At 53.0% G+C, this 27,387-nt stretch overlaps 1 protein-coding gene across 3 annotated transcripts in view; it reads left to right on the top strand.

Annotated features, from left to right (window-relative positions):
* PKNOX2 (PBX/knotted 1 homeobox 2) overlaps positions 1-27,387 on the top strand; it is a 296,299-nt gene that overhangs the window by 197,746 nt on the left and 71,166 nt on the right. For all 3 annotated transcript variants that reach the window (XM_055415936.2, XM_055415938.2, XM_055415937.2), the window contains 2 exons: positions 11,366-11,474; positions 25,849-25,988. In XM_055415936.2, coding sequence (XP_055271911.1) covers positions 11,388-11,474; positions 25,849-25,988 — 227 coding nt within the window. In that variant the 5' untranslated portion in view covers positions 11,366-11,387. The remainder of the gene's footprint in view (positions 1-11,365; positions 11,475-25,848; positions 25,989-27,387) is intronic.

Here is a 27,387-nt window from a genome sequence, read left to right as displayed (position 1 = left end):
AACTCATTCTCACTAAGGTGTAAATGACTGCTGGGACTTAAAGATTTATCCTTTCTTTAAGTCCTAGTATCTAGTATCCTTAGATTTATTGGTCTGTTTGACATTTCAACAATAAACCAAAGGAAGTTTTATGTCTATCCAGGCTCTGTAAGGAGGTTGTTATTGTTATTTAGTCACTCAGTTGTATCCAGTTCTTTTTCCACCCCATTAACTATAGCCTGCCAGGCTTCTCTGTCCTTGGGATTTCCCAGGCAGGAATTCTGGAGTTGTTGCCATTCTCTTCTCCAAGGGATATCTTCCTGACCCAGGAATCGAACCCGTATCTCCTGCATTGGCAGGCGTATTCTTTACCACTAAGCCATCTGGGAAGCCCTCCATAAGGAGGCAGACCTTGTAAAATCACATTGCACAGATCTTTTTCCCCAAAAGGAAAAGCAAGGCAAGGCCATGATCTTGTCTGCTGTGGACATAGAAGTCAGTGGGCAAGATGAGACCTAACTGGGAAGTAGGCTTTCCAGGACATAGAAACATATGTAGTGCTAAATCATGCTACATGCCTGAGGGCAGGGCTCCCACTGAGAGGATGGTCCTGGAGTAGAACGTGAAGAGAGGCTTCATGGAAGAGAAGGCTTTGAGCAAAGTTTTGATGCAGGCAGAGGTGTGGTCGTGTAACACAGAGGACCTTGCCAGCAGAGAAAGCATTTCTTGGGAGGTAGACGGGGCTTGTCTGCTAGCTGGGGCTTGGATGCCGAGACCCAGGGATGACTGCCCGGCATCACCCCCTTTCACATGGAGGATGCCATCCTCCCTTCCTTTATCACCCAGGGCTGCCTTTCTGACAGATCAGGAACACGGAGCCAATGTACCTGCTCTAGTTCCAAACAGCCGTGAGGACCAAGGCACCCGGCAGGTGCCCTTTCCTCCCACAAGCTGACCACATTGCTGTGGACTCTACCTGGTCCCCTGTCTTTTCTCATGGGCTCACCGAGGGCCCAGAGTGAGGACAGCTATGGGCTGAGTCAGGAAATATCGGGGATGAGTGGCTTTTCAATGATAAACTGAGCCCAAAGGACTACTTGCTTTCATAGCCCCGATTCTTGACCCCTTTTTTTCCCTCTGGAGGCAGTTTTTAAAAATGAAACCAGATATCATCCAGCCAGATAATGTGGTGCAGTACTTCTCAGAGAGAAAGGGGGCCTGGCTGACCCTCTTAGCATCCTCTGCTTCCAGGAGAATCTGAGAGCATCTCAGGTGCCATGCCTGATAGGTGCCTGGGTCCCTTAGTTCTGGGAACTCCCCCAACCAGACCCCTCCCTGCACCCCCATTCCAGCCCCTCACTTCTATTCTTCTTCCTGGCTCCCAGGGAGGGCCGGCCTCCCGGGTGACTGCCTCCGAGAAGGCAGTTGACTGATAGGAGGAAGCAGGCAGGTAGGACAGCAGAAACTCTCCTTCCATCTGAGCTGTTTGTCTCTGCTGAGTTGCAAGCCTCAGGGGCCCAGCCCGTGTTGTTTTCTCAGCTCAGTTCCCGAGCAGCGGCTGCTGTCAGCTCTCGACAAATAATAATAAACCTGGGATTCAGGTTTGTCGAGGGGGATTTCAGTCCCTGGGTTCATTTTTAGATTTGTTTCTCTCTATGTATGTGTGCAGACAAGGAGCATGTGATGGGGTCCTGGGGGAGCTGGCCAGGGCTCCCAGCTGCCCTGGCAATCCACCCCGGCTGCTCCCACGGAAGAGCTGCAGGGCCCTCCTCTGCCCCAGACCCCTAGGACTGCCTGCACGTTTGAGACAAGAAAAATAACTGAATGAAAGGCCTCGGGCTCTCTCCTGTCTCCGTTCCTCCCCACCTCTCCCACTCATGCTGTTTGGATAGAGATGAAGAGGGCTGGAGATGAAAAAGAGAGGGTAGACTCCCATCTCTAGGCTCGAGAGTTGCCCAAGGGATGGGCGGGAACCTGGTCACAGGCCTGGGGAGAGGCTTCCGTGCCTGGAACCAGCGGTGGCCTCCTCTGACCCCCTTTCCTGGGATGCAGAGACAGGGCAGGAGAGAAAGAGCAACCATGTTCTAAGTCGAGCATCACTGGCAAAAGCAGGACTCAGCTGTGGGTGAAATTTAGGGCCAGACCAATGGGGCCTCTGGGGCAGAGCAGCACTTGCTTGAAGGCAGATTGGAGGTGACCCTTGGAGGTCATTGCTGCCATCCTCCTGCCTTCCAGCAGGACAAAGTACATACCACTTCTCTGTAAGAAGAATGCAGGGCTGTGCTTACCCTTATAGCTAGCATGCTTCCCCCCCACCTTCTGCTTTTTTGTTTTATTTTGTTTAAAGTAACCAAAGGGGGAAAAAATCACCAAGTTGTGAAGTACTTAAAGAGGAGATGAGAATCTTCATCAAAATGCTAAAAGCTGGAGGGGGAGAGTAATGTGAAGACTCTCGCCTGCTATTTATGGGATTGATTCTCAGATCAAGAAGAAGCAAGCAGTTGGATGAAAGGAATTATTGTTAAGCTCCTCGGTAGGAAGATCTAATGGACAATTGCCGCTATCAGGGGGAATTAAATTGCTGTTTCAGTTTGTAAAATATATCAGCGGCTTTTTGAAGCCAGAAAAGGTGTGACAGCCAAGGCAGGGAGAAAAGCGGGGGACTGTCACTTCCTGGTCCCTGTGTGCGAAGCAGGAGTGAACAGGAGAGATGCTGGGGCCACAGTAAAGGCTGCTCTCCAAACTCTGACCCTGGTCCATTTTTTTTTAAACCGAGTTGAACAGTAAAGGGAACTGGGTGCCTAAAGGAAAGAAAGCTACAGCCCTAACTCTGGGTACTGAGGTGCCAGGAGCCCCCGTGAGTGAGAGGCAGTGGGGCAGAATGGGTCTCCTCCCCTGGAAACCCGATCAGGGGTGAGGAGAGCCACTGACCTAGGTCAGAGATTCCCAGCAGCCCTGCAACGCCCAGGGAATGTCACAAGCCCCGCCAACACCCCCCTTACCCCAGCACACACACACGACACTGGGCACAGAGGGGTCCAGAGTGGATTATAAGCCCCTTCCTCCCAGAACTGGGTCTCGCAGCAAGCTGTAGCCAATCCCCAGACCGGGGTCCCTGAGCACAGAAATGACTCCTGGACCCAGCCCCAGAGGAGACGTATTGTTATTCCAGCACAAAGAGTGAAATGGCCTTGGAGTGGGGAGAGAGGAGGAGGGGGAGGCTCCTGGAGGGAGGACCACAGGCCACGGAGAGGACTTCGCTGCTGGGACGGTCCACAGATGGTTCTGACCTCTTGCAGAGACCAAAGGGAGGTTACGGGCTGAAGGAGGAGAGAGGGAGATTTCCCATCTTCCAAGGAGACTGAAACTGGCCGGGCTGGTCAAACTCAGGCTGGACCCACTGGCTCCTCTGTTCCTTGGAAACCAGCATCGTCACAAGAGGTCATGACCTGGCTCCACCTCCCAAGCAGGCTGCCCAGAAAGGTGGCGAAGGGCAGTCAGAGCAGAGGGCTGTGGGTGACCACGGGGGGCCGGAGCTGCCTGCTGTCTTGGTTTTCACCTCTGCTGCTTCTCACGTCAGTAGAGAATCATTCCCCACTGAGAGTTCCAAGCAGGAACCAGAGGGGCGCCAGGGAGGTGGCCCTTCTGGCTGAGACGTTTTGCCAGGACATGGGCTCTGTGCTGGCAGCAGTGACCCCCTGGGACCCAGGTGATGGGGGAGGTGTGACCTCTCAGCCAGCCTTCAGCTCAGTGAGTGAGCCTGGGGAGTATGATCCTGAATGCGAATCCTAATCCTTCCTCCACTGTAAACACCATTACTCTTCCGGCTCCCACGCTGATCCTGGCCTCATTACATTGAGAGGATTCTATCTGCCCCTAGGACTGCAAAGTCAGAAAGATGGTGCGGGGGTGGGAAGCAACAGTCACTAGGCCACAGCATTCCTGTCACCCCAGGCCCTGAAGTTCCGCCCGGCTCCTGAGCACCTAGGGTGAACAGGCAAGCCCAGATCCAGCGCTTGCTGTGCTGGTCGGGGGCAGCTCCTGGGGGCTGGCCCTTTCCCATTCTACAGGGACCCTTCACCTCTCCCTCGCTCTGAAACACCTCCACCAGACCTGCTTACACTTCGAAGCTTCCCTCCCATGGGTGCATCATTTCTCTCACCCCCGTCCTTCCCACCATCTATCCCCACACTGGCCTAAGCCTTGTCACCCCGGTGCTGACTCCAAGCACCAAGGATCGGGGACCAACCAGTTCCTCTAGCCACTCAGCTTTCCACTTGCGGTCTCTAACCTTTACTGGGTTTTGCGAAAGAGACGTGTGTGTGTGTGTGTGGTTTTGCGAAAGAGACGTGTGTGTTTGTGTGTGTGTGTGTGTGCACGCATGCTTGCGTTTCTTTAGATAAATCCACAGAGTCACATGAAATCAGTGACAGGTTGACACCGTTATTTCAAGATTCATCGCTCCGAGTTGCCAGCATAGGAGACGTAGCCAACTCCTTCCCACCACCAACACATTTTTTTTCCCCCAGGCATAATTTATAGCAGCGGGGTGAATTTGTTTCCAAAAGATGAATATCACACTATCAGCAACAGCTGCCTCTCATTTTTATTTGTTTTTAAATTTGACTCAAAGTCCAATTCTCTGTACACATCCGAAGCTGTAAATCCTAAGCCGACTGATTACATGATTTAGTAAACAGGTTATATTATATAATGCAATTAAAGCGGGGGCTCCGCGGCGCCACCTACAGGCCGCTTCTGGGAAGGGAGCTGGGCCGGAGACTCCTTTTGGACCAGGCTCTCCGCGGAAGGAAAATAAAGGGAACTGCCTAGGGTTGAGCCAGCCAGGTTACTAATGCAGACTTTCGGGCCCTCCTGCTGAGTTCACTGTGTTATTTCAGCCTCCTGCAAATCTGTCTAGACGTCAGAACCCTGGCCTGGGCAGCTGCTCAGAGGGGCGGGCCTGGGGTTGGGGGAGGAGGCGGGAGCCACCTGGGGGCCCCTGGGCTGGGGGCGTGGAGGAGGCTTCCTGCCTCTCTTGGACTCTGGGGCCCCTTGCTTCACTCTCAAACGAGGGAGGCTTTAGAACGAAGCTACCAGCTTCAACTGTTTCCGTTCTATTCAGCAGAGCTTGTGTGGTGTGCTAACCCTGGGCAAAGGCTTTGGGAACATTCTAGTGAATTCCCTCGTTTTGCAGACCGAGAGGGAAAGGGACTCCTACAGTCACAGAGCGGTGGCAGAGCTGGGTGTGGAACCCAGACTTTTCTGACCCCCTGCTCAGCCTCCATCTGATCATTAGGGATTTACAGGTGAGGAAATGGAGGCCCAGACTTCCACAGCCTCTTCTTGGAGCAGGGAAAGGAAAATGATAAAATACTACTAGTGTGTGGGGTGACAGAATAGGAGGGCTCCTGGGCCAGGGGGCGCCTCAGTGCTGCCTCTGATTCCCTGATGTGGATGGAGAGGAGGGAGGGAAGATGGGCATGGGGAGGTGGGGAGGGTGATGGGGCGAATGGGGGTGGGTTGGGGAGGAAAGGGGGGAGGGGGGAGGAAAGGGGGCAGGCCCAGGGCCAGAGCTCCCTCCCACCCCTCCCCACCCTTCTTCAGGCCCTGGGCTTTCAAAGATCCTAGCTTCTGCAAAGAGGTTCTGTAAGACAGAGCAATATTACTGAAAAGCTCTCCAAAAGAGGAGACTTACTTCCCAGGGCTAATACAGAACCCTTCCCCTGGTCCAGGGGGTTTAGGGGAAGGGAGGGAAGAAGGGTAGGTGCCCCAGAGGGTGGAAACATCTCCCCACCCTGTCCTGTGCCAGCCACTCACCCAGCCTCCAGTTGGGGTGGGGACAGTGAGGAGCCACAGGGAAGCTGGTCCCTTTGTCCCCTCTCCCACCTCAGACCCTCCAGGGGAGGGTCAGCCGGGGTCAGGGAGCTTGCTCCTGATGCTGTGGGGCTGGCTGGCCAGAGCGTTCCCAATTAGACTTAGTTTCTCATCCTTAAGGCCCTGAGCCCCCAACCGAAGCACCCCAGCCCAATTACTGCTGGGCAGCGTTAACCCCTTGGTGCCCCAGGCCGTTAATGGAATGTTAATTGGTCTAATGGGTTTCTTGTCAACAAGTCCTAATGAGCTCCTTCCTAACAAGCTTGGATCTTTTTTCTCAGTCTGTTTGTCAACAAGCTGGAGTTTGGGCTCCAGTCGAGCCTCACCTTGTGGGACTGGGGAGCTGGAGCTGAGGAGGCAGAGGGAGTGAGTGCTCCCGGGTTGCTCCTCCCTAATTCCTAAGGGATGTCCTTCACGTCCCTCAGCCACCCCCAATCTGTGCACGCAGCCTCCCTCGGCCCCTGAGCTCTGTAAAATGGCAGTTTTAGCTCCTTCGGATGATAATATCAGTGACAAATGATTTCTTCCTGGATATCACTGTGGGGTTGAGTGTTGCATTAGGATTCTTTTTTTTTCCTTCCTAGCTGCCCCTTAATAAAGGTGCTCAGCATTGAAAACAATCCTGTGACGTGGGAAATTTCTCGGTGGTAAACTGTTCCTCGTGTGTCCTCCATTTGCAGTCTTGGCTGTGTCCCTCCAGAGCCCTGGTGTCCGGTGACAGGGGGCTGGGACCTCTGGACAGGGCGAAGCAGCCTCCCAGCGGCTGGCCACAAACAAATACTCCGAGGCCCCCACGCCCTCCAGCCTCCCAAACAAAGCGCTGGAAAGGCAGGGTTCCCCAAAGGTCTTGGCGCCCAGTGATGGCTCACGGAGTTCCCCCACACCCCCACTGTGGAGCCTCGGCCAAGAGAAGTCAGACCCCCACATTCCTCTCCAGGATGCTCCCCCGTGGACCCTCTGCACCCCAAGTCCAGCTGGTGGAAAGAAGGAGCACCTGTTGGGTGAAGAAAAGCAAGAGCTTCCGATGTGATGGTGGGCTCCCCGTCCCCCCGGAGTCAGGTTACCAGAGGCTCTTGCTTGAGCATGTGGGGAAGGAAATTTAAGCCCATGATGAAAAGGCCTTCTGTTTTTTGCAGGAGAAGCCCCCAGAGGGCAGTAGGGCAGTGGCCTAGTGGCCTGTGGTGACCCCAGAGAGAAGGAGAGGAGGGGCAGAGGCCATCTGGGTCCTCAGAAAATTGTTCCCGTGGCCTCTAGACCCTGCTCCATAGCCCAGCAGGCTCCAGATGGAAAAATCTCCTCTCAGCCTGGATGGTGCTGGTTTCTGGGTGCAGACTACTCTTGTGTGTGCGTGTGTGAGTCGCTCAGCTATGTCCGACTCCGTGCAATCCCAGGGACTGTAGCCCGCCAGGCTCCTCTGTCCGTGGACTTCTCCAGGCAAGAATACCGGAATGAATTGCCATTCCCTTCTCCAGGAGATCTTCCTGACCCAGGGATCGAAACTACATTGCAGGCAGATTCTTTACCATCTGAGCCACCAGGGAAGCCCTAGACTACTCTTGCCATCTCTCTTTAACCCCCAGGTAGGGCAGCTCACCAGCTGCTGCAAACATTTCTAAAGTGACCCTTCTTCCCATGCATTGGACAGTGAACAGAAGAATGCAAACTGCAGAGTCCTCTTTGTGGCCTCAGTCTTCCTCCTTTTGAGCTTCTTGTGCTTTGCTTTCGCGATGGCTTTCTCATCTGTGGAATAAGGTATATATGACTCTCGAGAGTCCCTTGCACTGCAAGGAGATCCAACCAGTCCATTCTAGAGGAGATCGATCCTGGGTGTTCATTGGAAGGACTGATGCTAAAACTGAAACTCCAGTACTTTGGCCACCTCATGTGAAGAGTTGACTCACTGGAAAAGACTCTGATGCTGGGAGGGATTGGGGGTGGGAGGAGACGAGGACGACAGAGAATGAGATGGCTGGATGGCATCACCGACTCGATGGACATGAGTTTGAGTGAACTCCGGGAGTTGGTGATGGACAGGGAAGCCTGGCGTGCTGTGGTTCATGGGGTCGCCAAGAGTCGGACACGACTGAGCGACTGAACTGAACTGAACTGACTGATATATATATATATACCCAAGGTGGAAGGGAACTGTGAGCGTACTCAGTCAAGTGCACCCCACCAGGCTCCGCTGCCCATCCTGGAGTGGGTTAGCCATTTCCTCCTCCAGGGGATCTTCCTGACCCAGGGATCAAACCCATGTCTCCTGCACTGGCAAGCAGATTCTTTACCACTGAGTCACCTGGGAAGCCCAGGAGGGAACTAGTTACCCCCAAAAGGGGAGGAAAACTCTGCTGCCAAACTCTGCCCCCAGGCTCCCCCTTCTGGAGGCTTCTGGCCCTACAGACCCGCAGACGTTTGCTTTTTCTGGGCAAGGAGCATTTAAGATTGGTGCTCCCCAGAAGCGATCCTGCCTTCAGGACCCGTACAACCTATCCAAAATTACCCCATCTGCCAGAGTTCCCAGAAAAGCTGAACCTAACACACCCTTGAAATGCCCATATTTCTTTTATTCCCTCCAGGTTTTCCAAAAAAGAGAGATTCCGTGCCCCTTTTAATATCTCAGAAATCTTCATTCTTCCGGTTCTTTCTGATGTCTCAAGGAGTGTATATCCTATGCCCTGTCCCCCAACCCTCTTCACGCCGCTCTCACCTTTCTGGGATGTTTTTCACCTTCTGGACAAGACCCAGCCATGAAAAAGGCATTGGTTTCTCTGCCTGCAGTTAAGCTCCACTGAGGGCTTCCTTCCAAGCCTCTTTGCAGAAGTAGAGCCTGGGTCTCAGTACCTAGTGCATGTGAGATGGGGTGATCCTGGGTGCTTTGGCTGCAAAGACGACCTGGCGGTCCATCTCAGAAGTGAGGCCAGGGTGGATGGGGTACAAGTTCAGTGAGGCCAAGAGGCGTTCCCTGCAGTCTCGGGTTTTCAGCACAGGAAGTCATCCTTCCCCCTGTCTTCTCCACAGGAACCTCGATTCACTGCACTGTCACCTCCCTCCCTGGGGAGAACGCCTTGCCTCTTTTCATCTGTCCCCTCACCCCCAGCAACAGGTCTTTGCATGTAGTTGACTCTTGATAAACCTCTGCTGAATGAACTAAGATCATGGCATCCAGTCCCATCACTTCATGGCAAGTAGATGGGGAAACAGTGGAAACAGTGGCTGACTTTATTTTTCTGGGCTCCAAAATCACTGCAGATGGTGATGGCAGCCATGAAGTTAAAAGATGCTTACTCCTTGGAAAGAAAGTTATGACCAACCTAGACAGCATATTAAAAAGCAAAGACATTACTCTGTCAACAAAGGTCTGTCTAGTCAAGGCTATGTTTTTCCAGTGTTTTTCATGTATGGATGTGAGAGTTGGACTGTAAAGAAAGCTGAGCGCCGAAGAATTGATGCTTTTGAACTGGGTGTTGGAGAAGACTCTTGAGAGTCCCTTGGACTGCAAGGAGATCCAACCAGTCCATCCTAAAGGAGATCAATCCTGGGTGTTCATTGGTAGGACTGATGTTGAAGCTGAAACTCCAATACTTTGGCCACCTGATGCCAAGAGCTGACTCATTTTGAAAAGACCCTGATGCTGGGAAAGATTGAGGGCAGGAGGAGAAGGGGATGACAGAGGACGAGATGGTTGAATGGCATCACTGACTCAGTGGACATGGGTTTGGGTGGACTCCGGGAGTTGATGATGGTCAGGAAGGCCTGGCGTCCTGTGGTTCATGGGGTCACAAAGAGTTGGACACGACTGAGCAACTGAACTGAACTGAACTGGATGAATGCCTGGATTTCCAGGGCTTTCACATCTGAACTTCGGGTTAAAGCACACCTGGTGGTTTGGAGACTTGGGTCAGCCAAAGCTGATCTTTCCTCCTCTTTTTGAAAAATAACACAGCAACACACACACACGCACGGACACTCCATATAGGGTCCTGGAGACCCTCCCTTTGACTCCCTCCAATTCCCACAGAATTCAGAGATGAAAACATTTTGGAAGGCCTTGCAGGGGGGGTGTTGGGAGGACATCAGGGAGGAAGAGGATGGAACCCTGAGGTCCCCAGGGAGAGGAAGGAAGGGGAGGGAGGGTCTGACTGTCATGCTCGCCAAGATCGCCTGCTCCTGAGCGCCCTCCACCAAGGAGGAGGCCAGGCCCTGCACTCGCAGACCTTCTCAGGAGTCCCCGCATCCCTCAATGGACAGACCTGTATCGGGCAATGAGCCGTGGTTTCCAGCTCTAAATATTTCAGGGCCTCTCCTGCAACTGAACAGCTCTCTGAGCATTCTGTTTCCTTGGGTGGTACAGCCAGGCTGTCTCCTCTTACGGCACCACTCGGTGATTCAAGAAGAGACCTTGAGGCCAATGGGGGCAGCTCGCTTTTGGGGGATGGGATGGGAGGGCTGGTAGAGGAGAGCAGTCCCCACCTAGAGATCTTGGTTCCACCCTACTTCCCAAGCACCACCCCCTCCCTGAAACACACACACACACACACACATGTCTGTCCTCTCTGCCTCTGCTTCCTCCTCTGTAAGAGGACCCTTGGCTCTGCGGCTCTTCTGGCCCCACATACGGTTGAACTCAGAGTTGAACACAGGCTGAGGAAAGTCTTCTTAGTAGAGTGTGCAGGCGTGTTCATGCGGCTGTGGCCCCTGTTCCCCTGCCTCTGTCCCTTCCTGGAACGCCTCCAAGTGGTCACCTGGGGCTACCCACTCCACCCTCCAGCTGTGGGGGGGCGGTGCCCCAGGTCCCTTTCCATCACTAGGGGGTGTGGTGAGCACACCTCCGGGGTTACTGTGGTGCTGGGAGACTCCTGGGGTGGGGAGGGGGAATCTGGAACTGTGAGGGCTGAGGCTTCGTCTTCTTTTATTTTTACAGAGGAGAAAAAGTTAAGAGTGGCTTTATTACTTTGCCAGGCAAAGGGGGAACACAGTAAGCTAGAGCCTCAAGAACTGGGCCCCCCCCCAGGTGAACAGGGAGAGGTCGTACAGTCAGGAAAGTGTATATGATGAGGACCAGCACGGAGGTTTCTGCCCCAAGGGTACAAGGCGGCTCCAGGAGGCCTGGGAAGGGAAAGCACCCTTGACCGTGGTGTGCCATGTGGCCTCCAATTCCCTGTCCCCGGCCCCCCACCCCCAGTGCTGCCACGGACCAGGCCCCCTCCTGACTCCTACCTCTCCCCAGGCCCCCACCAGGCTGGAGCTGCTGCTGAACAAAAGCAGGGCTGCCGGCTGCCTGTTTTACATGTGATTGAATATTGTTTCTTCCTAGTCCAAATAGCACGGCAAGCCCCTCCCTCCCCAGGCTTCTCCCCTTAACTCTCACGCACTCCCCCCAAGGGCTTCCAGCCCTCGCTGTATCTGGTCAGTCCCAGGGGCCCGGCCTGGGCACACACCCAGTGGCTGGTCCCCGGGACTCCCTGTGCTCAGCGATTAACGGTGCGGCCCCCTCTCTCTCCTGCCACAGGCCCCCCATGTGAATCCATCCCATGATGCAACATGCCTCCCCAGCCCCCGCTCTGACGATGATGGCCACGCAGAATGTCCCGCCCCCAGCCTACCAGGACAGCCCACAGGTGAGTGACTGACCACCGGCGGGGTGGGGGGGACCCGGAGGCCTTCCCGGAGCAGAAGGCAGGGCCAGGCTCTCCTCCTGCCCAGCCTGGGGAGCCTCTCTTCCCAGACTTCCTGACAGGAGTCCTGCACTTGGCAAAGCACCGGGTTCAGATCCTACCTGGGCAGCTGTCACCTGTGTCAAGGACCTGGCACCCTAGAGTGCAGCACCTGCTCATGGTCTGGTGCCTCTCCCCACCCTGATTCCCGCTCAGAGCACAGATCAGACAAATGCACCCAACCCCTCCCTCGGGGAGACTCAGCTCCAGGTACATGGAGTCTGTCTGTGAGTGTTTAGGGAAACCCTTGAATAGAGGGTCCCTCTACCAGATCCCTCATCCACTGGTCTCTGCCTGCCTATGGGAGGAATCTCCTTTCTCTCCAGGACTCACTCCACTCAGTTTCTATCCAGAAAAGGGCCAGGACCATTTCTCTATACCCTCCTATCCTTTCCTCTGATTCCCAGCCTCCATTAACCACAGCTCGGACACAGCAGCCCTAAGTCCTCCTGAGACGGCCAGCCCAGCTGCACCTCCTGCAGGAGGCACCGACCTCGCCCTGCATGCCTGTTCTCTCCTCCCCATCCTCTGGATACCTGGCCCAGCTTCTGTGCGTCGGGCTCCCCAAGTCCTTGAGACCAATCACTTCTGATCTTCGGTCCCCTGTGTGTGCCTCCCCTCCACGCTGGGTTCTTTGAGACTCAGAGTTCCTGAGGCTGTGTGTTCACAGGAGGCGCCACCTTGACACTCTCCTGTTTTCTCAATTATTACTGATCGAGTCCCTGTAATGTGATATGCAGTCAGCTAGAACTGGACTGAATTCCTTCTTTCATTTCACGAAAGTGCAGCGAGCCCCTACTGTGTGCCAGGCCATCATTCCCATTCTGTCTTGATCGCTGGTCTTTGCCCTGCGCTGCCGTCCCTCACTCGTTAGCATTTTGGACACAGCCCTTCTCCTGACCACAGGGGATATCTGTGCTGCGTGGACAGGACGCAGAGATGCAGGTGCAGGGGGCATCGCCTTTTGTCCCACGGCCCTGCCACCCCAGCCTAGTGTGAGCCTGTGGGGCTGCCCTGTCCACCCTGTCATCCCCCCCACAGAATGACCGCTTGATCCAGCACATGGACCACCCCTGACTCCTCCCCTTTTAAGTCTGGAAGCGCTGACCTCCAAGTGCACGACCTTTCATCCCCACCCCGCTCCTGCTCGTCAACTCTGTGCTCCTTCCCAGGCTCACCCTGCCCTGACCTCGGCTTCAGCAGACCCTCTGCTCATGTCAGTAGCTTCCCATGAACGACTGTGGGCTGGGCTTGGCATTTGCACAGTCCCCCTGTTTGAAAGCCTCCAGGTGTGCAGCTGTGTCAGGGCTTTCCCTCTGTGGTCAGAACCAAGCATAGAAGGAGGCCTGGACCACTGGAGACCTGGGAACGTAAGGACCTTATGGGGGAGAGGCACCATCCTTTCTCCATAGACCAGAACCATCCCCCGTCTGCTCAGGCCGTGTCGGGTAGTAATGAGTACTGATACCTGAGGCTGTTAATGAGGAGGCAGGAACATCCGCTCCGTTTCTTTCGTAGCTGGATGATGCTCTCTAAGCTCCACAGTGGGATCCGGGAATGACAATCAGGACCCTGCTTGTGTTTAGCAGGTGGTGGGTGCCAGGTCTCCCATCCCCATCCCCAAGGCTCAGGGACAGACCAGAGTTGGGCCGAGAGGTCAGGGAACACCTGATTAGCCCAGCTGCCTCCCTGCCTCCAGCCATACCTCCTGTTTTGCCTTCCCAGGCAGCTGGGAGAAGTGTGGGTTTGGTGAGGGAATAGCAGGAGAGCTGCAGCAAGGATCTGTGTTGTTCAGGAATGCTGATCCCGGTGGAATGAGGTAGAGGGTACAGCTGAGAAGTCATCCATCCCAGGTGCTGAGGGAGGTGGGGGAGGTGGGGCTGCAGCCCTATGGTGCTCAGTCCCCCACCTCCGGAAGCCACCACCAAGCTGCTGTAGCCTTTTAGCGGGGGAAGGGAGGCTCCAGCCCCCATCTGAGGCCTCAGAGCAGAAACCCAATGAGGGGGCTGTCCCAAGGCTCTCTTCTCCAGGAGCCACTGGAACCTTGCCATCAAAAATACTCACATTTACAGCAGAGGAATAATCTTCCACGGCAAAACCACATATCTCCTGGTAACCACAGAAGTCCAGGGATGAAGTCTCAGTGTCCATGGTAAAGTGACCGGGCCAAGGTCTGGGGTCTTTATGGCCTTGGCTAGGCCACTAGGCTGTGGATAGATTCCCATGGGTCCTCCCTGAGCCAAACTGGTTCCCAAGGAAACTGACCAGGATGAGCGATCACAGGGAGAACTTAGGGCATGGCTGGAAGGGGTGAAATAGAGGGGGTGGGTGAAGACTGCAAGGCAGAGTCTCTGACTCACAAGGAGGGGCTGCTCTCCCCAGAGTGCTAGACTTTGAGGCCAGTTGGCTTTCGGGGGGCCCTTCTCCCCACTCTTCAGGGCGTCTCAGAGTGGCTGCCATGTGAGCATGTCTTCCATGTTGGGTTTTCAAGCATGGGGAACTTTCTCTGATCCTCCTGCCTTCTTCCTTTTGTGCAATCAGGAGAAGCCTGCTCCATTGCCCTTATCACGCTTATCATCCTGGCAAACCAGCTGCTTTCTGACACTCCATGTCCTCAGGAAAGCCCAGCCTAGTAGTGTGGGCCGGGCCCACAGGGTATCACTTCTGGAACAGGGCTCTCTGGAAAGGGTCCCACACTTCTCCATTCCTTCAGGTCTAATCTCATTACCTTTGGACCCAATATGACTTGTCTCCTCAAGGCCTAGACCGCTGAGTGCATCTCTTTATCACCTCTTCAGAAACCCAGTTTCTTCCATGGGCAGAAATGGACAGTCTTTGCTACAAAGTCCCCAAAATGAAAAAGGAAGCAAGAAAGCAGGACCCGTCCTCTGAGACCCATGCAGTCGTTTTAATAATGTTCCCGTTGTGCTAAGGGCTAGCAATACCGAGCGTAATCTATTCAAATGCACAGGAGAATCTCGTTTTGGAAAATTAGGAATCTGCATTAAAAAATTCCCAAGCCCCGGACCTTCTTTATAATAAATTAGGAAGAAAAATTTTTTCAAGGCAAATTCTTAACTTGGCAATTTCATTTTTGAAGTTTGGGGAATAAAGTTATTAAAAATGAGGGAGGCTTTTTTTTCTTCTTCTTCTTCCCATTTTAGTCCAGACATGTTCGTGGTTATGGCTCTGTGCTATTTGGGCACAAGCCAAGTGGTATAACAGTTAAGCAGCTTCCGGTCCCCTCAGTTCTGTTCCCGTCCATCCTGGAAAACTCTGTGATTACTTGTAAGAATGTCCCTCTGTGTTCATTGTGCACTGAAGGCAGATCCTAAGTTTAGAGAGTACAAAAGCAACAACCCACTGGGACCCTTCCTGTGGCCTGCTTCCTCCTTCCTGTGGCTCCCTGTTGAATTCTGTCAGAGCCACAGCGCCCTCTGCTGTCCACCTCCAGTACCTCAGTTCTGGCGTGATAACACCTGAGTCCTGTGTGCAGATTCTCACTTTATGCCCCGAGAGGTAGGGCAAGTCACAGGACTGTGGAATTCTCCGATAACTGTTTAATGAGGACATAGTCTCCAGAGAGACCTGGATGCGAACAAGGCCTGTGGTCCCTCCATTCGGCGCCTACATCACTCTTCATCCTTTTGGCATCTCTGCCTCTGCCTGCCCATCTGTCACCTGGACTTTCCTAGCCCCTCCTCCCGCTGCCCCAGCACCCCCACGAATCCCTAAGGGAGCCTCAAAGTCATGTTCTCTGCTGTTACTCCCCTCTCCCGGCAAGCGCTGCTCCAGTCTCCCTCCCAGAATTTTCCTGGTAATACAACCTCCCTCTCACCCATCCAGGCACATACCCTCTATCCATGCGTTCTTTCCACCTCTGAAATGTCATTCAGGTTCTCCTGTTTCCTGTAACAGCCCGTGGGCAACACCACCCACCACCAGAGTTCTCGCTCTGTGGCTCCATCAGCAATTTTAGGAAACTTACAGCTTTACTGGAGAGGCAGCGGCTTCCCCACTCCTCACTGTAACCCCCTCCTCCCAAACTCCTGCTGTCAGTAACCTCCCCCACCCTTCCTCAAACACAGACGCATACCTACCGTTCCACAAATACCTTTGCCCTTGGCTTATAGGCAAGACAAATATTTTATCTGTTTTATTTGTGTGTGTGTGTTCAGTGTTTAGTACTCCTCTGCGTGTCCCCAGCATGTCGGCTGTGTGAGCATTTGAGTAAAAAGCAGAAATCCTGGTGGCCAGTCTGACCCACTAGGCACGGTGGCAATGGATGGGGGCACTCTTGCAGTTTGGATTAGGAGCCAATTGCTCTCAGGTAGCTAGGTGCTTAGGGGCTTCCCTGGTGGCTCAGAGGTTAAAGTGTCTGCCTCCAATGCGGGAGACCCGGGTTCGATCCCTGGGTCGGGAAGATCCCCTGTAGAAGGAAATGGTAACACACTCCAGTATTCTTGCCTGGAGAATCCCATGGACCGAGAAGCCTGGTAGGCAACAGTCCACGGGGTCGCAAAGAGTCGAACACGACTGAGCGACGGAACGAATGGAGCTAGGTGCTTACATAGTGTGACATCATGATAGGGGGTGTTGAAAGGGTTCTGGCAATTCATCAAGGATGCAGCCTCATTATTGACCAGAGGTAGGCAAGACAGACAAAGTCAGAACTCCCAGCTCAGGACCCAGATGGGAAGCTCACTTCAGAAGGGAGTCAAAACCTTGCTTGGGACTCCTCCCCACTCCCCACCCACTCCATCCTCCTGCCACCCTCAGAGCCAGGAGAATGGTGTTCAGGACGCTGTGCTGGGAGATGAGGGGTCCAGATGATGCTACCCCCCGACCTCCACCCCATGCTGCACTGGAAAGGCTAAGGGTGGGCCAGCCATGTCGGGGGAGACCAGACCTGTCTCTCTTGCCCTCTGAATAACTTCTTTCCCTCCTTGTCCAGGCATCGTGCCCTCTCTGGGCAGGGGCCAGGGGAGCAGATATCTGGGGGAGCTGGAAGGGCTTTGATCAGTCAGTATGATCCCCACGCTGGTTTCATTAGGTGGAGGGGGATGGGAAGTGGTCAGGGCCCCTGGCTGTGAATGCCCTCCTCCATCCAGGCCATGCAGCTGAACCAGGCAGAAGCCGGTTCAGTTGTTTTCACACTTTACATTCCTCTCATCTCTTTATGGGTAGGAGCCCCCTGCCATGCAGGGCCTTCTGCTCAGCTGCTGGTGAGGCACTCTGCAGCTTTAGAGTTAATTCCACAGCTTTGAAAGCCTCTTCTGTGGCTGTGATTGACGGCTCCCTCTGCCCCTGGGGCCAGCACCAGAGGGACCATATGGGTGACCTGCCTTCCCTCGCTTTGACTCATCAAAACGGACTCTTCTCTTTCTTTTTTATTTTCTGCTGGGCCTTTCTTCTCACTGTGCACTGTGTCCTCTCTCTGTGGCCTGCTTGGGCCACCCATGTCTTTCAACAGGACATGTTCCTGAACTCCAGCTCACTCTAGGCCTGGATTCTTCACTGTGGCAAAGGCGAAAACAGCCTTCAGGTCTGACCATGGGGCCTTAAGCCTCGCTTAGGAGATAGTGGCCTAGCAACAGGATTTTGCTAGAAGACACCCGTGTTCTCATGGCCTTGTCTAGGGTTTTTATTTGACGAACTTCCTAGCTGAATTCTTATATTTACCAAAAAAAAAAACCCTCAGATATTTCATTGTCTATCCTCTTGCCTGCAAGCAGGATGAGCATTCTAAACAGTGACAAAAATAGTTGATGGCCGAAGTACACAAAGCTTAAAATAAATCAGGCAACAGGTGATCAGGGAGCTGGAACCTGCCTTCCTCCCCACCCCCTTTTTCCAGTTGATCTTCTAGGAGCTCGGATATCTGTGGAGCAGGGTGGGATGGGGGTGGGTGAGCACAGCTATGAGGTGTGTGCTGTCCTTGGAGCTTGTGGTCTGGAGGAAGAAGAGTGAGCTGACTCAAGTCAACATGGTAAAATAGGAATTCAGAATCCTAGGCCTGTCCTACTCCACTGCTGATGAATTACATAAAGTTGGACAAGAAGTTTCAATATTATTTCTTTCATTCACTCAACCATTTAATAAATACCAGGGGCTTTCCATGGGTCTTGCAGACCTTGTGCCATGTTCCAGGGACACATGTAAACTGCCCTAATGGAGCTTATGGTTTATTGGAGGCCTTTCTGAGTCAGTAATATGGGAATAACTTCTGCCCTCCTTGCTTCACAGGGCAGTTGAGGGTGTGGGTGTGAAGGGTACCATGGTATTTTCCAGCTTTCTTTCAGCCATGACCCTGACATTGATTTTTTTTACTTGATCTTCTGTACGTCTCCAGTAGACAAGACTGGATTGAACTTTAATTACTCTCCTTTTTATTGGGAACACAGTAGGGATATCAAGTATGTGTCTCTAGCTGTAAACACACTCCCTCACACACACACATACACACATACCCTCAAGGGCCTAATTGAATTCACTGTTGTGGGACTATTATTCACTGTTGATGGAGGGAAAGATGGGGAGAAGACAGCACCCGTGAAAGTGCATGAAGCTGGGAAGTGAAAGACTTGGATCACAGTCCATGGTCTTCCTCCCTTTAGGTACATGTCCAGTCACCCCAGCAGTGCAGGCAGGGTAGCAAACACTTTCAAGTTTCATTTTAGAAACCACTGCCTACAAACCCTTTTAAAATTAGTTAATTGCTGAAGACCTCCATTTTACACCACAAAGTAACTTCTTTCCGTGGCTTGTTCTATCTGGTCGGTCCTGGGATCAAAAGGCAGGTACCCCAGGTCTGCTGTTGCAGGAGCCTCTTTGAGCCAAAAGGGCTACCCTCCTTTCCTCAAGCCCTTCCTTTACTTGAGCTGACTGGGTTGGGGCATATTTGGAGGAGCCATGCTTGACATGACTGAGCATGCAGGCTCTCGTATCCTCATTCAGTCATTCAGTCATTTCACAAACATGCCGGGAGCCCATGGGAGCCAGGGCTGGTGATGGGAGCTGGGCTCCAGTCCTCTCGGGGAGATGGATAGAAGAGGGCCCGAAGTGTTACAGGGTTTAAGGTCCATCACCAGTGGTCATGTATGGATGTGAGAGTTGGACTGTGAAGAAAGCTGATCGCCGAAGAACTGATGCTTTTGAACTGTGGTGCTGGAGAAGACTCTTGAGAGTCCCTTGGACTGCAAGGAGATCCAACCAGTCCATCCTAAAGGAGATCAATCCTGGGTGTTCATTGGACGGACTGATGCTGAAGCTGAAACTGCAATACTTTGGCCACCTCATACGACGAGTGGACTCACTGGAAAAGAGTCTGATGCTGGGAGGGATTGGGGGTGGGAGGAGACGGGGACGGCAGAGAATGAGATGGCTGGATGGCATCACCGACTCGATGGACATGAGTTTGAGTGAACTCCGGGAGTTGGTGATGGACAGGGAGGCCTGGCGTGCTGTGATTCATGGGGTCGCAAAGAGTCGGAGGCGACTGAGCAACTGAACTGAACCACATGTGCAGAGGAGGCAGGGGGCGGTGCTACCTGGTCAGGGCTTAGTTGCTCAGTCGTGTCTGACTCTCTTCAACCCCATGGACTGTAGCCCACCAGGCTCCTCTGTCCATGGGATTTTCCAGGCGAGAATACTGGAGTGGGCTGCCTTCTCCACCTAGACAGGGGTGTGGAGAATTGGGACAGGCTTCCCGGGAGGGCTGACGGTCCCTCCAGTTGAGTCTTGAAAGAGAGGTGTGTTCACACGTGGTCGGGGGATCCTGGAGGGCAGCGAACACATCTGTTCACTGTTGTAGCCCCAGTGTCTCATACAGAGTGTCCGCAGCATCAGTGCATTCAGGGGTGACCAGTGTGGGGCGGGAGACACCAGGCGGGGAAGCGTGGACCCTTTCTGCGGAGGCAGCCGTGGGGGCAGGGGCATCAAGATGTCAATCATGAGGCATGTCTGGGCACCCCGCCCTGGAGGGTCTGCTGGGGGGCGGGGTGGGGAGGGGTGCTGTACCTGAGATGAGGCTGGATCAGTGAGCAGGTCCAGGCCTGAGCACCCTGTGGGCTGTGCCCTCCCCCCAAAACCATCCATTGTACCCTCTCTGCCTCCCCACTGCTCAGGCCAAACCTGATATTTACTAAATAGCTTCAAGCCCTGACCTCCCAGGTCCTTGGACTCCATCTAGGTTACCAGGAAACCAGATCTGGCCTTTTGTTTGTTTTTAGTCAGTCGTGTCTGACCCTTTTCGACCCCGTGTTCTGTAGCCTGCCAAGCTCCTCTGTCCATGGGGATTTCCAGGTAAGAATACTGGAGTGAATTGCCATGTCCTTCTCCAAGCGATATTCCTGACCCAGGGATCAAACCCTGATCTCCTGAGTTCTTTATTGCTGAGCCACTGGGGAAGCCAGATCTGGCCCTACCGCCCCCTAGACCAGAGCAGCCCTGCTGGAGCCTCAGCGGCCCCTAGTGGCCGGGCCTGTGCAGGCCCCCATGTTCTCAAAACACAAGGCTTCCCTGACCTGGCGGGCAGGCCCTGGGGATGGGCAGTCCCACCTTGCCACGTCAGATGAGGGGGCCTCCCCTCAGGAGTGCTGTCTGGGCTGAGTTGTGGTGGGGAGGTGCAGACCCTGGAGGCCCAGGGTTTTCAGAAAGCACCTGTGGGAGGTACCCAGGTGTACCTATCTACTCCGGCATCAGCGAGCACCTCTGGGTTGGGCAGGGGAGCACCTCGTAAGCCATGCCAGCATCCTCTGCTCATTCTTGTGGCAGACTACACTGTTGAGGGGATGGATCTCTAAGCCCCTCCAGATTCTGCCTTCCTACCTTGCTACACACACAGTGTACACCCCCAACTCTTCCCTTGGTGTTCTAGGATTGGGGCCGGGGCATCAGGAACTTTTATCTTACCGTGACACAAATGGAGAATCTGGGCAGGGACCTTTAGCTCCAGGCTTAATGCAGGGCTGGATCGGAGCTGGTTGACAGAGGAGAGTCCAGTGGGTTGGAGCATCTGTGGGATGCAAGGACCCCATGCTAGGAGAGGCGATGGGGACTGTAGCCTGTGTAGGTTCTGGACGCAGCAGTGCAGCTCACCACAGGCAGGCCTTGGGAATGCTGTCACCCGCCCCCATCCACTCTTTGTATCCAGTTTTTTCTTCTTCTTTTTCAATACGTATTTATTTGGCTGTGTCGCGTCTTAGTTGCAGGGTGTGGGACCTTTCACTGTGGCTTGTAGGCTCCGTAGTTGTGGCGCATGGGCTTAGTTGCCCCTCGGCATGTGGGAATCCCAGTTCCCCAACCAGGGATGGAACCCGCATCCCCTACATTGAAAGGCGGAGCCTTAACCCCTGAACCACCAAGGAAGTCCCCTGCTTTCTCAATCAAGCCTCACAGCCTGTCTGGGTAGGATGTCCAGGGCTCTCCTTGGAGGAGGGCTACTAGTCTGGAATGGCCGCTTCTGGGACCAGCTGGAGATACATCAAGTGGCCTCAGAGAGAGTAGTCTATTCACCACAGATTGAGGAGAACAAGAGAAAGTTACCTGGAGGGAAACTCTGACTGGTAAATATTTAACAACTGGCTCTCAGGGTGGGGTCTGGGGAGAGGATTTGATTTGCAACGTTTGTCAGTTTCCATGGTGTGATTGCTCCCACCACGGCCACTCTCAAGCTGTTAATGTGATTATCAACCAACTTGCAAAATTCCCGAAAAATTGTCATTCTGGCCTTCATTGACCAGAACAAGGGATCTCTGCACTTCATCTGTGCAGTTTCTCCCAACAGCTTCTCTTTTTTAGGGCCAGAACCTCCTGCCAAAAGCTCACCACCTAACACCCTCTTCCCCCTGCTCCCAGGCCCTGGGACAGCTGCAGGCCTCTCCCTCTGAGCTCTGGTTCTTGAGAAATGGGTGTCTCTGGCTATAAAAAGGAATCTGTTTGGAGATAAACACTCATTCTCCAAACCTGAAGGAAATGTTGAGTTTGCTGAATTGACCCCCCCAGGAGCTAAATAAATCTGAATCATTGTCCTCCTCAGGCCAGCTCCCCGGCTCTCTGAACCCCAACAACAACCTCTCAACTAGAGCCTCTTGGGATGCTGGCAATGACCGCTTTTGATTTACGCTTTCCTCTAGACCCCAGCAGGCCTTTCTGCCCCATCTTTCCCTGAAGTCCTGCCTAGAAATGGGAGGTCAGAGGAAAAGAAGCCCCTCCCCTCAGCCCTCCCGCTCCTAGAAGCTCATCTGCATAGAAGCCCCTTGTGGATTCCTTCAAGGACACAAGGAAATTCACCCTTAGAGGACTGAGCTGAGCAGAGCACACCAGCCCACGTGTATTTTACTCTTGAACGAGCCATGCACATAGCTGTGCCTTGCTTTTTGCAAGATACATGTTCTGGAAATCTTGTGTTCAATATCTACAACCACCCGCCACGTGAGAAAAACTTTAGGGTTTCCAAAGCACTTTTACACACTGTATGTCATCTAACGGGAGCTGCGTACCATCGCTGGGGGTGGGTAGTGATGGTATAAGCATCCTCATGGCATCCAAGCCTGTCATTGCTATTAATAGAAGGGGTTTTGGGACTTCCCTGGTGGTCCAGTGGTTGAGAATCTGCCTGCCGATGCAGGGGATATGGGTTCAGTCTCTGGTCCGGGAAGATGCCACATGCCCTGGGGCAACTAAGCCCAGGTGCCGTACCTACTGAAAGCCCACACACCACAACTACTGAATCCACACCCTAGAGTCCGTGCTCCGCAACAAGAGAAGCCACCGCAATGAGAAACCTTCGCACAACTAGGCAGCAGCCCCTGCTAGCCGTGACTAGAGAAAGCCCTCGCACAGCTGGGCCCAGTGCAGCCAAAAATAAATACATGAATTGTTGTAAAAGAATGTGCTCTTTCAGATAGCACCTAAGCCAGCCCACCCAGCTAGGAAGCGCCCACCGTCTCCAGGTGAGTCTCTGCTTGGCCCTTGTGCCAGCGGAAACAACTTCCTGGAGGCAGTGCATCCCAGCCTTGGAGAGCTCAGAGGCTTAGAAACTTACTAGTTGGGTCGAGCCCAAATGTGCTTTATGTTTTGCAGGTCTGATGCGTCGGTTGTAGTTTGACACTTTGGAGCACACAGCACAGAACTTTCACACTCTAACCCCTGGTTCAGTGCTTCAGAGGGGCTCTCATGTCCCTCCATCTCCCCTCCTCCATCCCCCAGATCTTTCTTAGCATTACAGATCCCTGCAAATATTCCTCAGAATCCCTTCAGCAGCCTGGCCCACTCTCCTCTGAGTGTACCTTCGTGCCCCGTCTCAGCTTAGTGCGTGGGGTTGGAAGCGCTGCATGAGCCGTGCCTCTGCTCATGGGTCCTCACAGAGCATCAGTATAGTGGTTTGTTTGACAGACACATTACACGTTGGCCAGACTGAGCCTGCTGTCAACTGAAACATGCTGCTAAACCACATCTCCCCTGTTCTGTACTTATATTATCGATCTTTTTTTGGGCCAAAGTGCTAGAAGTTTAAATTCCAACTTATTAGATTAGAACAAATCTCATTAGAATTAGCATGTTGCCAAAACCCGTAAAGATCGTTTGGATCTAGGTTTCACGTCACCTGTAAATTTGTCAAGCGTTTTTTTCAGACCTCTTCTAAGTCACTGATTAAAATATTGAGGAAGAGGGTCGAGGAGAAAGAATGTAGCATCTCCCAGAATGCTTTCTCCTACTGACATCTCTCCTTTCATCATCATCCTTTGGGTGTTGTGTCCTAATAATCCACATAGTCGGCCACTGGGCCATGTCTCCATGTTTTCCACGAGGAAATCACGGGAGGTCATTTACACCTTTTCTCCCGCTCTTTAGCATGTTAAACCCAGAAAGTGGGCATTATTGTAGCAGGCATTCATCCTAGTCCCCCCAGTGCCTAGTACCCAGTGGGGACTCAAAAAGTATTGGGAAAATAATCAGTTGCACTAGTGAAAAAAAAACTGGTCCAAGTCAGTGTGAAGTTCAGAAGTATTTAGCTTTTCTGATTCCACCTTATTTCTGTATTTTGAAGATTAGAACAGCGTTTGTTTCTACTTTTTCCCTTATTGTGCATGCTCAGTCACCCAGTTGTCTCCGACTGTTTGTGGCCCCATAGACTGCAGCCCTAATACCCGGGAATCCTAAAAGGACACCAGTTTGCTTACAGATGAGGGAGTAGGAGCTTAGGAAAGCTGAGGGATTTGCTCTAAGTCAAAAAGCTGTTAACAGGAGACAGTAGGAGTCAAGTGTGGTACCTTGCTGGCCTCAAGGTATCGTGATGCTCTGTCTAGCCTGTTAGCACTGAGTTTAGGAAAGTTCCCCCAACTCAACCAACAGAGACAAGAATATCTCTACCTAACAAAAAATGACGAGGAGACAGTATATTTCTTTTATAGTCCCAGTTTTATTTACCATCAGTCACTCATTCATTCAATAAATATTTGTTGAACATCAATTAGTGCCAGGCTATTCTAGGCCCTGCAAACGCAACTGTTCATCAGCCCTCTTTGAGCTTAAACTTGAGTTGGAGGTGGGAGAGAAAATAGCAAGTAGTGTAGTGTCTAGTCCAAGGGTTGTGAAATACATGGTCACGATAAGGGCTGTGAAATGAGGCAGATCAAGGGGCAGAGGGACTGTATTTTACTTTGAAGATGTGGCCTCTGACAGATCTAATGAAGAAACTGAGACAGCAAGGGCTTGGGGGCCACTGGCACCACCAATAAAGTATTCGTGGAAATACCATACTCTTTCTTCTAGAGAGCAGGGACCTAGAGCATATGATGAACTTTCCAGCTGTAAGACATCTAATTCTTTCAAGGTGTGTTCACTCTTTATTCCCCATTCATCTTCTCAACACAAACCAAGCATTCACTCTGTGCCAATTGCGTGCTGGGGATGAAGCGGTGAACCAGGTGTTATCTCGAGAGGCAGACAAGGATGTCAAGTCCCAAAAGCAGAGGGGATGAGAGCTATGAGGTGCTGTGGACAGGCTGGAGGAAGGGAACAGTTGAGGCTTATCACCACACATGATGTCCCAGCGATCCATTTAATCAAAGAAAATAAAATATAAAAGCATTAAGTTCTGTAATGATGGTTGTTGCCAAAAATTTTAAAGCCATTTAATCATTTCTTCAAATGAAATCTTATACAGAAAGTCCAATATATTTTTAAAAGGTGCTCTGATTGACATAAACTTGGGACACCTTCCAAGGCATGTAACACAGGAGGAAAACCACTACTCTAAATATTCGTTAGAGTTGAGAACAGAAATCTGCTCATTGTCCACTAAAACCTGCTTATCTTCAAGTGTCCAGGTAAACCAAAATTTGCAGAGCACTCAGTTATCAATCAAAACCATTAAAACAGTTACCTCTGGCTTACGTTAAATGGAATAAATCTTTGCCCAATTGAGAACTGACTCAGCTAATTTTTTCCTGCCCTCCAAAGTCATAGAATCAAACGCAGCACTGCTCGGTACAGCCCAAGTGACTCGTAAGCGAAATTTAAAGGGCTCATCATTTGGGTTCCCCGCTCCCAGCTTCTGGGCAGAGGTCACCACCTTAATTTGCATTAAGAACTACGGCTTTTAAAGTGAGCATCACTTCCGCCATCACTTGGTTTTGGATGGTCCTGAAATGGCAACCCACTCCAGTGTCTTGCCTGGAGAATCCCAGGGAAGGGGGAGCCTGGTGGGCTTCCGTCTGTGGGGTCACACAGAGTCGGACATGACTGAAGTGACTTAGCAGCAGCAGCAGCAGCAAACTGTTCATTGGAAGGACTAATGCTAAAACTGAAACTCCAATACTTTGGCCACCTCATGCAAAGAGTTGACTCACTGGAAAAGACTCTGATGCTGGGAGGGATTGGGGGCGGGAGGAGACGGGGACGACAGAGAATGAGATGGCTGGATGGCATCACCAGCTCGATGGACATGAGTTTGAGTGAACTCCGGGAGTTGGTGATGGACAGGGAGGCCTGGCGTGCTGTGATTCATGGGGTCTCAAAGAGTCGGACACGACTGAGCAACTGAACTGAACTGACTGAAACTGTTCTCCAGAACTTTCTGCCTTGAAGAAACGCCTGCTCTCTGCCCACTGCAGCACATGTACACATGGATGCTCATGATACACTCACATTTCTCTGTACGCTTGCTCGTATCCATACACACAACTCACGACGAGGTACACCTCACGGTCCCAGTCAGGGAGCCAGCAGTCCTGGCCCACTAACCCACACCTCCTCTCTCTTGTCTCTGCAGATGACGGCGACCGCGCAAGCCCCCTCTAAGGCCCAGGCTGTCCACATCTCCACGCCCTCGGCTGCTGCCAGCACGCCCGTGCCCACCGCCCCCATTGACCCCCAGGCCCAGCTGGAGGCTGACAAGCGCGCTGTGTACAGGTAGGAGACACTCTGGCTGGGCCGCGCTCAGAAGCCCCCAGGCAGCCTCAGGCCCAGCCCAGCCGTGAGAGATGAGTGTGCAGGCCCGAGGGTGGGCTCATGGAAGCCAGTAGCCACGGCTGTTTTCTCCCCGCTTCCCTCTGAAATCACCCCAGAGAGCCCTCAGCTGGCCACGCACGGTGGGCTCCAGCTTCCTGGAATCGTCCAGGGAGGGAAATGAAGCCTGGACTGTGTCTCCCAGGAGGGGCCCTCTCCCCAGCCCGGCTGGGGAGGTGAGTCCCGATGAGCATCAGAATACCCCTACCCTCACCACTGCTCAGAGCTGCCTCAGCACTGTCCCAGCCCCAGTGTCACCTTCACTCCAACACACACCATCCAGGACTCGTTCATGAGCAAACTTGAGTCCACCGGAAAGCCGCTGGGAGGCTTGTTAGAACATGCATAGCTGGACTCCGTGTTTGGAAATGCTGAATCAGTAGGTCAAGCTGCAGGAAGAGGACATGAATTTTTAACAAGCATTCCAGGTGAATCAGATGCAGCTACCGCTTGGCCCATGCTGTGATTCACGGTCGACTTTGGTTTTCAGCAGTAGAGGTTGTACGTGACGGTGGAGGTTCTTCTGATACCCTCCCCGAGAGTGGCTGCTTGCAGGGAGCAGGCCGCTTGTCTCATTTTAGTCTGTGTTAGCCCCTGGCACCCAGTGCTGGGCCCTGATTGTTGCAGAGGATGGGAGGGGCTCAGGGACTTTCCGATATGTCTTGTGGATGTGGGTGAAGTGAAGATGCAGTCCTCGGAAGGCAGATCTGATGAGGCCCCGGCAGGGATTTCAGTCATCATTTATCCATGGGTAGCCCACATCACTAAGCAAAGATGCCCAAGGGTGGAGGCATCAGTACCGAGGTCAAACCCTTGTCAAACCTACAGCACCAGCACCATTGACCTCCACTGGGTGAGCCCTGCAGTGGGCACTAAGGCCACCCACACTCAGACCAGCCCACCCAGGGTGAATCGGAGGACTGAGTCCTGCCTCTCTCACCCCCACTCCCTGCCCCCAGTCCTGACAGTGGCTTTATGTTAATGGCCATACTTTTTGCTGTTATCATAATTATCCTTGGCGCTACCTGTAGTCCCTCAGATGGGCTGAATGCCTCTAATGCCAACAGTTGTGAGTCCAGAGCAATGGGCCCTGATCCCTAGATCCTGACTGCAGGTTCTTCCCAGGCCTGGATAACACAGTGTCTGCCCCCCAAGGACCACCGCCCTACCCCCAGACACACACACACACAGGCCAGGCCCAGCTCCTGTGCATAGAGACCTCTGCCTTGGGCTCTGAAGAATGCCTGGTTCTGGTGTCACAGGGCCAGTCAGAGACCCTGAGAAGGAACTCAGCTCCCCCTCC

This window comes from Moschus berezovskii, chromosome 25, assembly GCF_049115385.1.
Source record: "Moschus berezovskii isolate FMDL1 chromosome 25, NW_MosBer_1.0, whole genome shotgun sequence".
Classification (NCBI taxonomy): domain Eukaryota; kingdom Metazoa; phylum Chordata; class Mammalia; order Artiodactyla; family Moschidae; genus Moschus; species Moschus berezovskii.
Note: the sequence above shows the minus strand (reverse complement) of the source record. Positions and strands in the feature narration are given on the sequence as shown.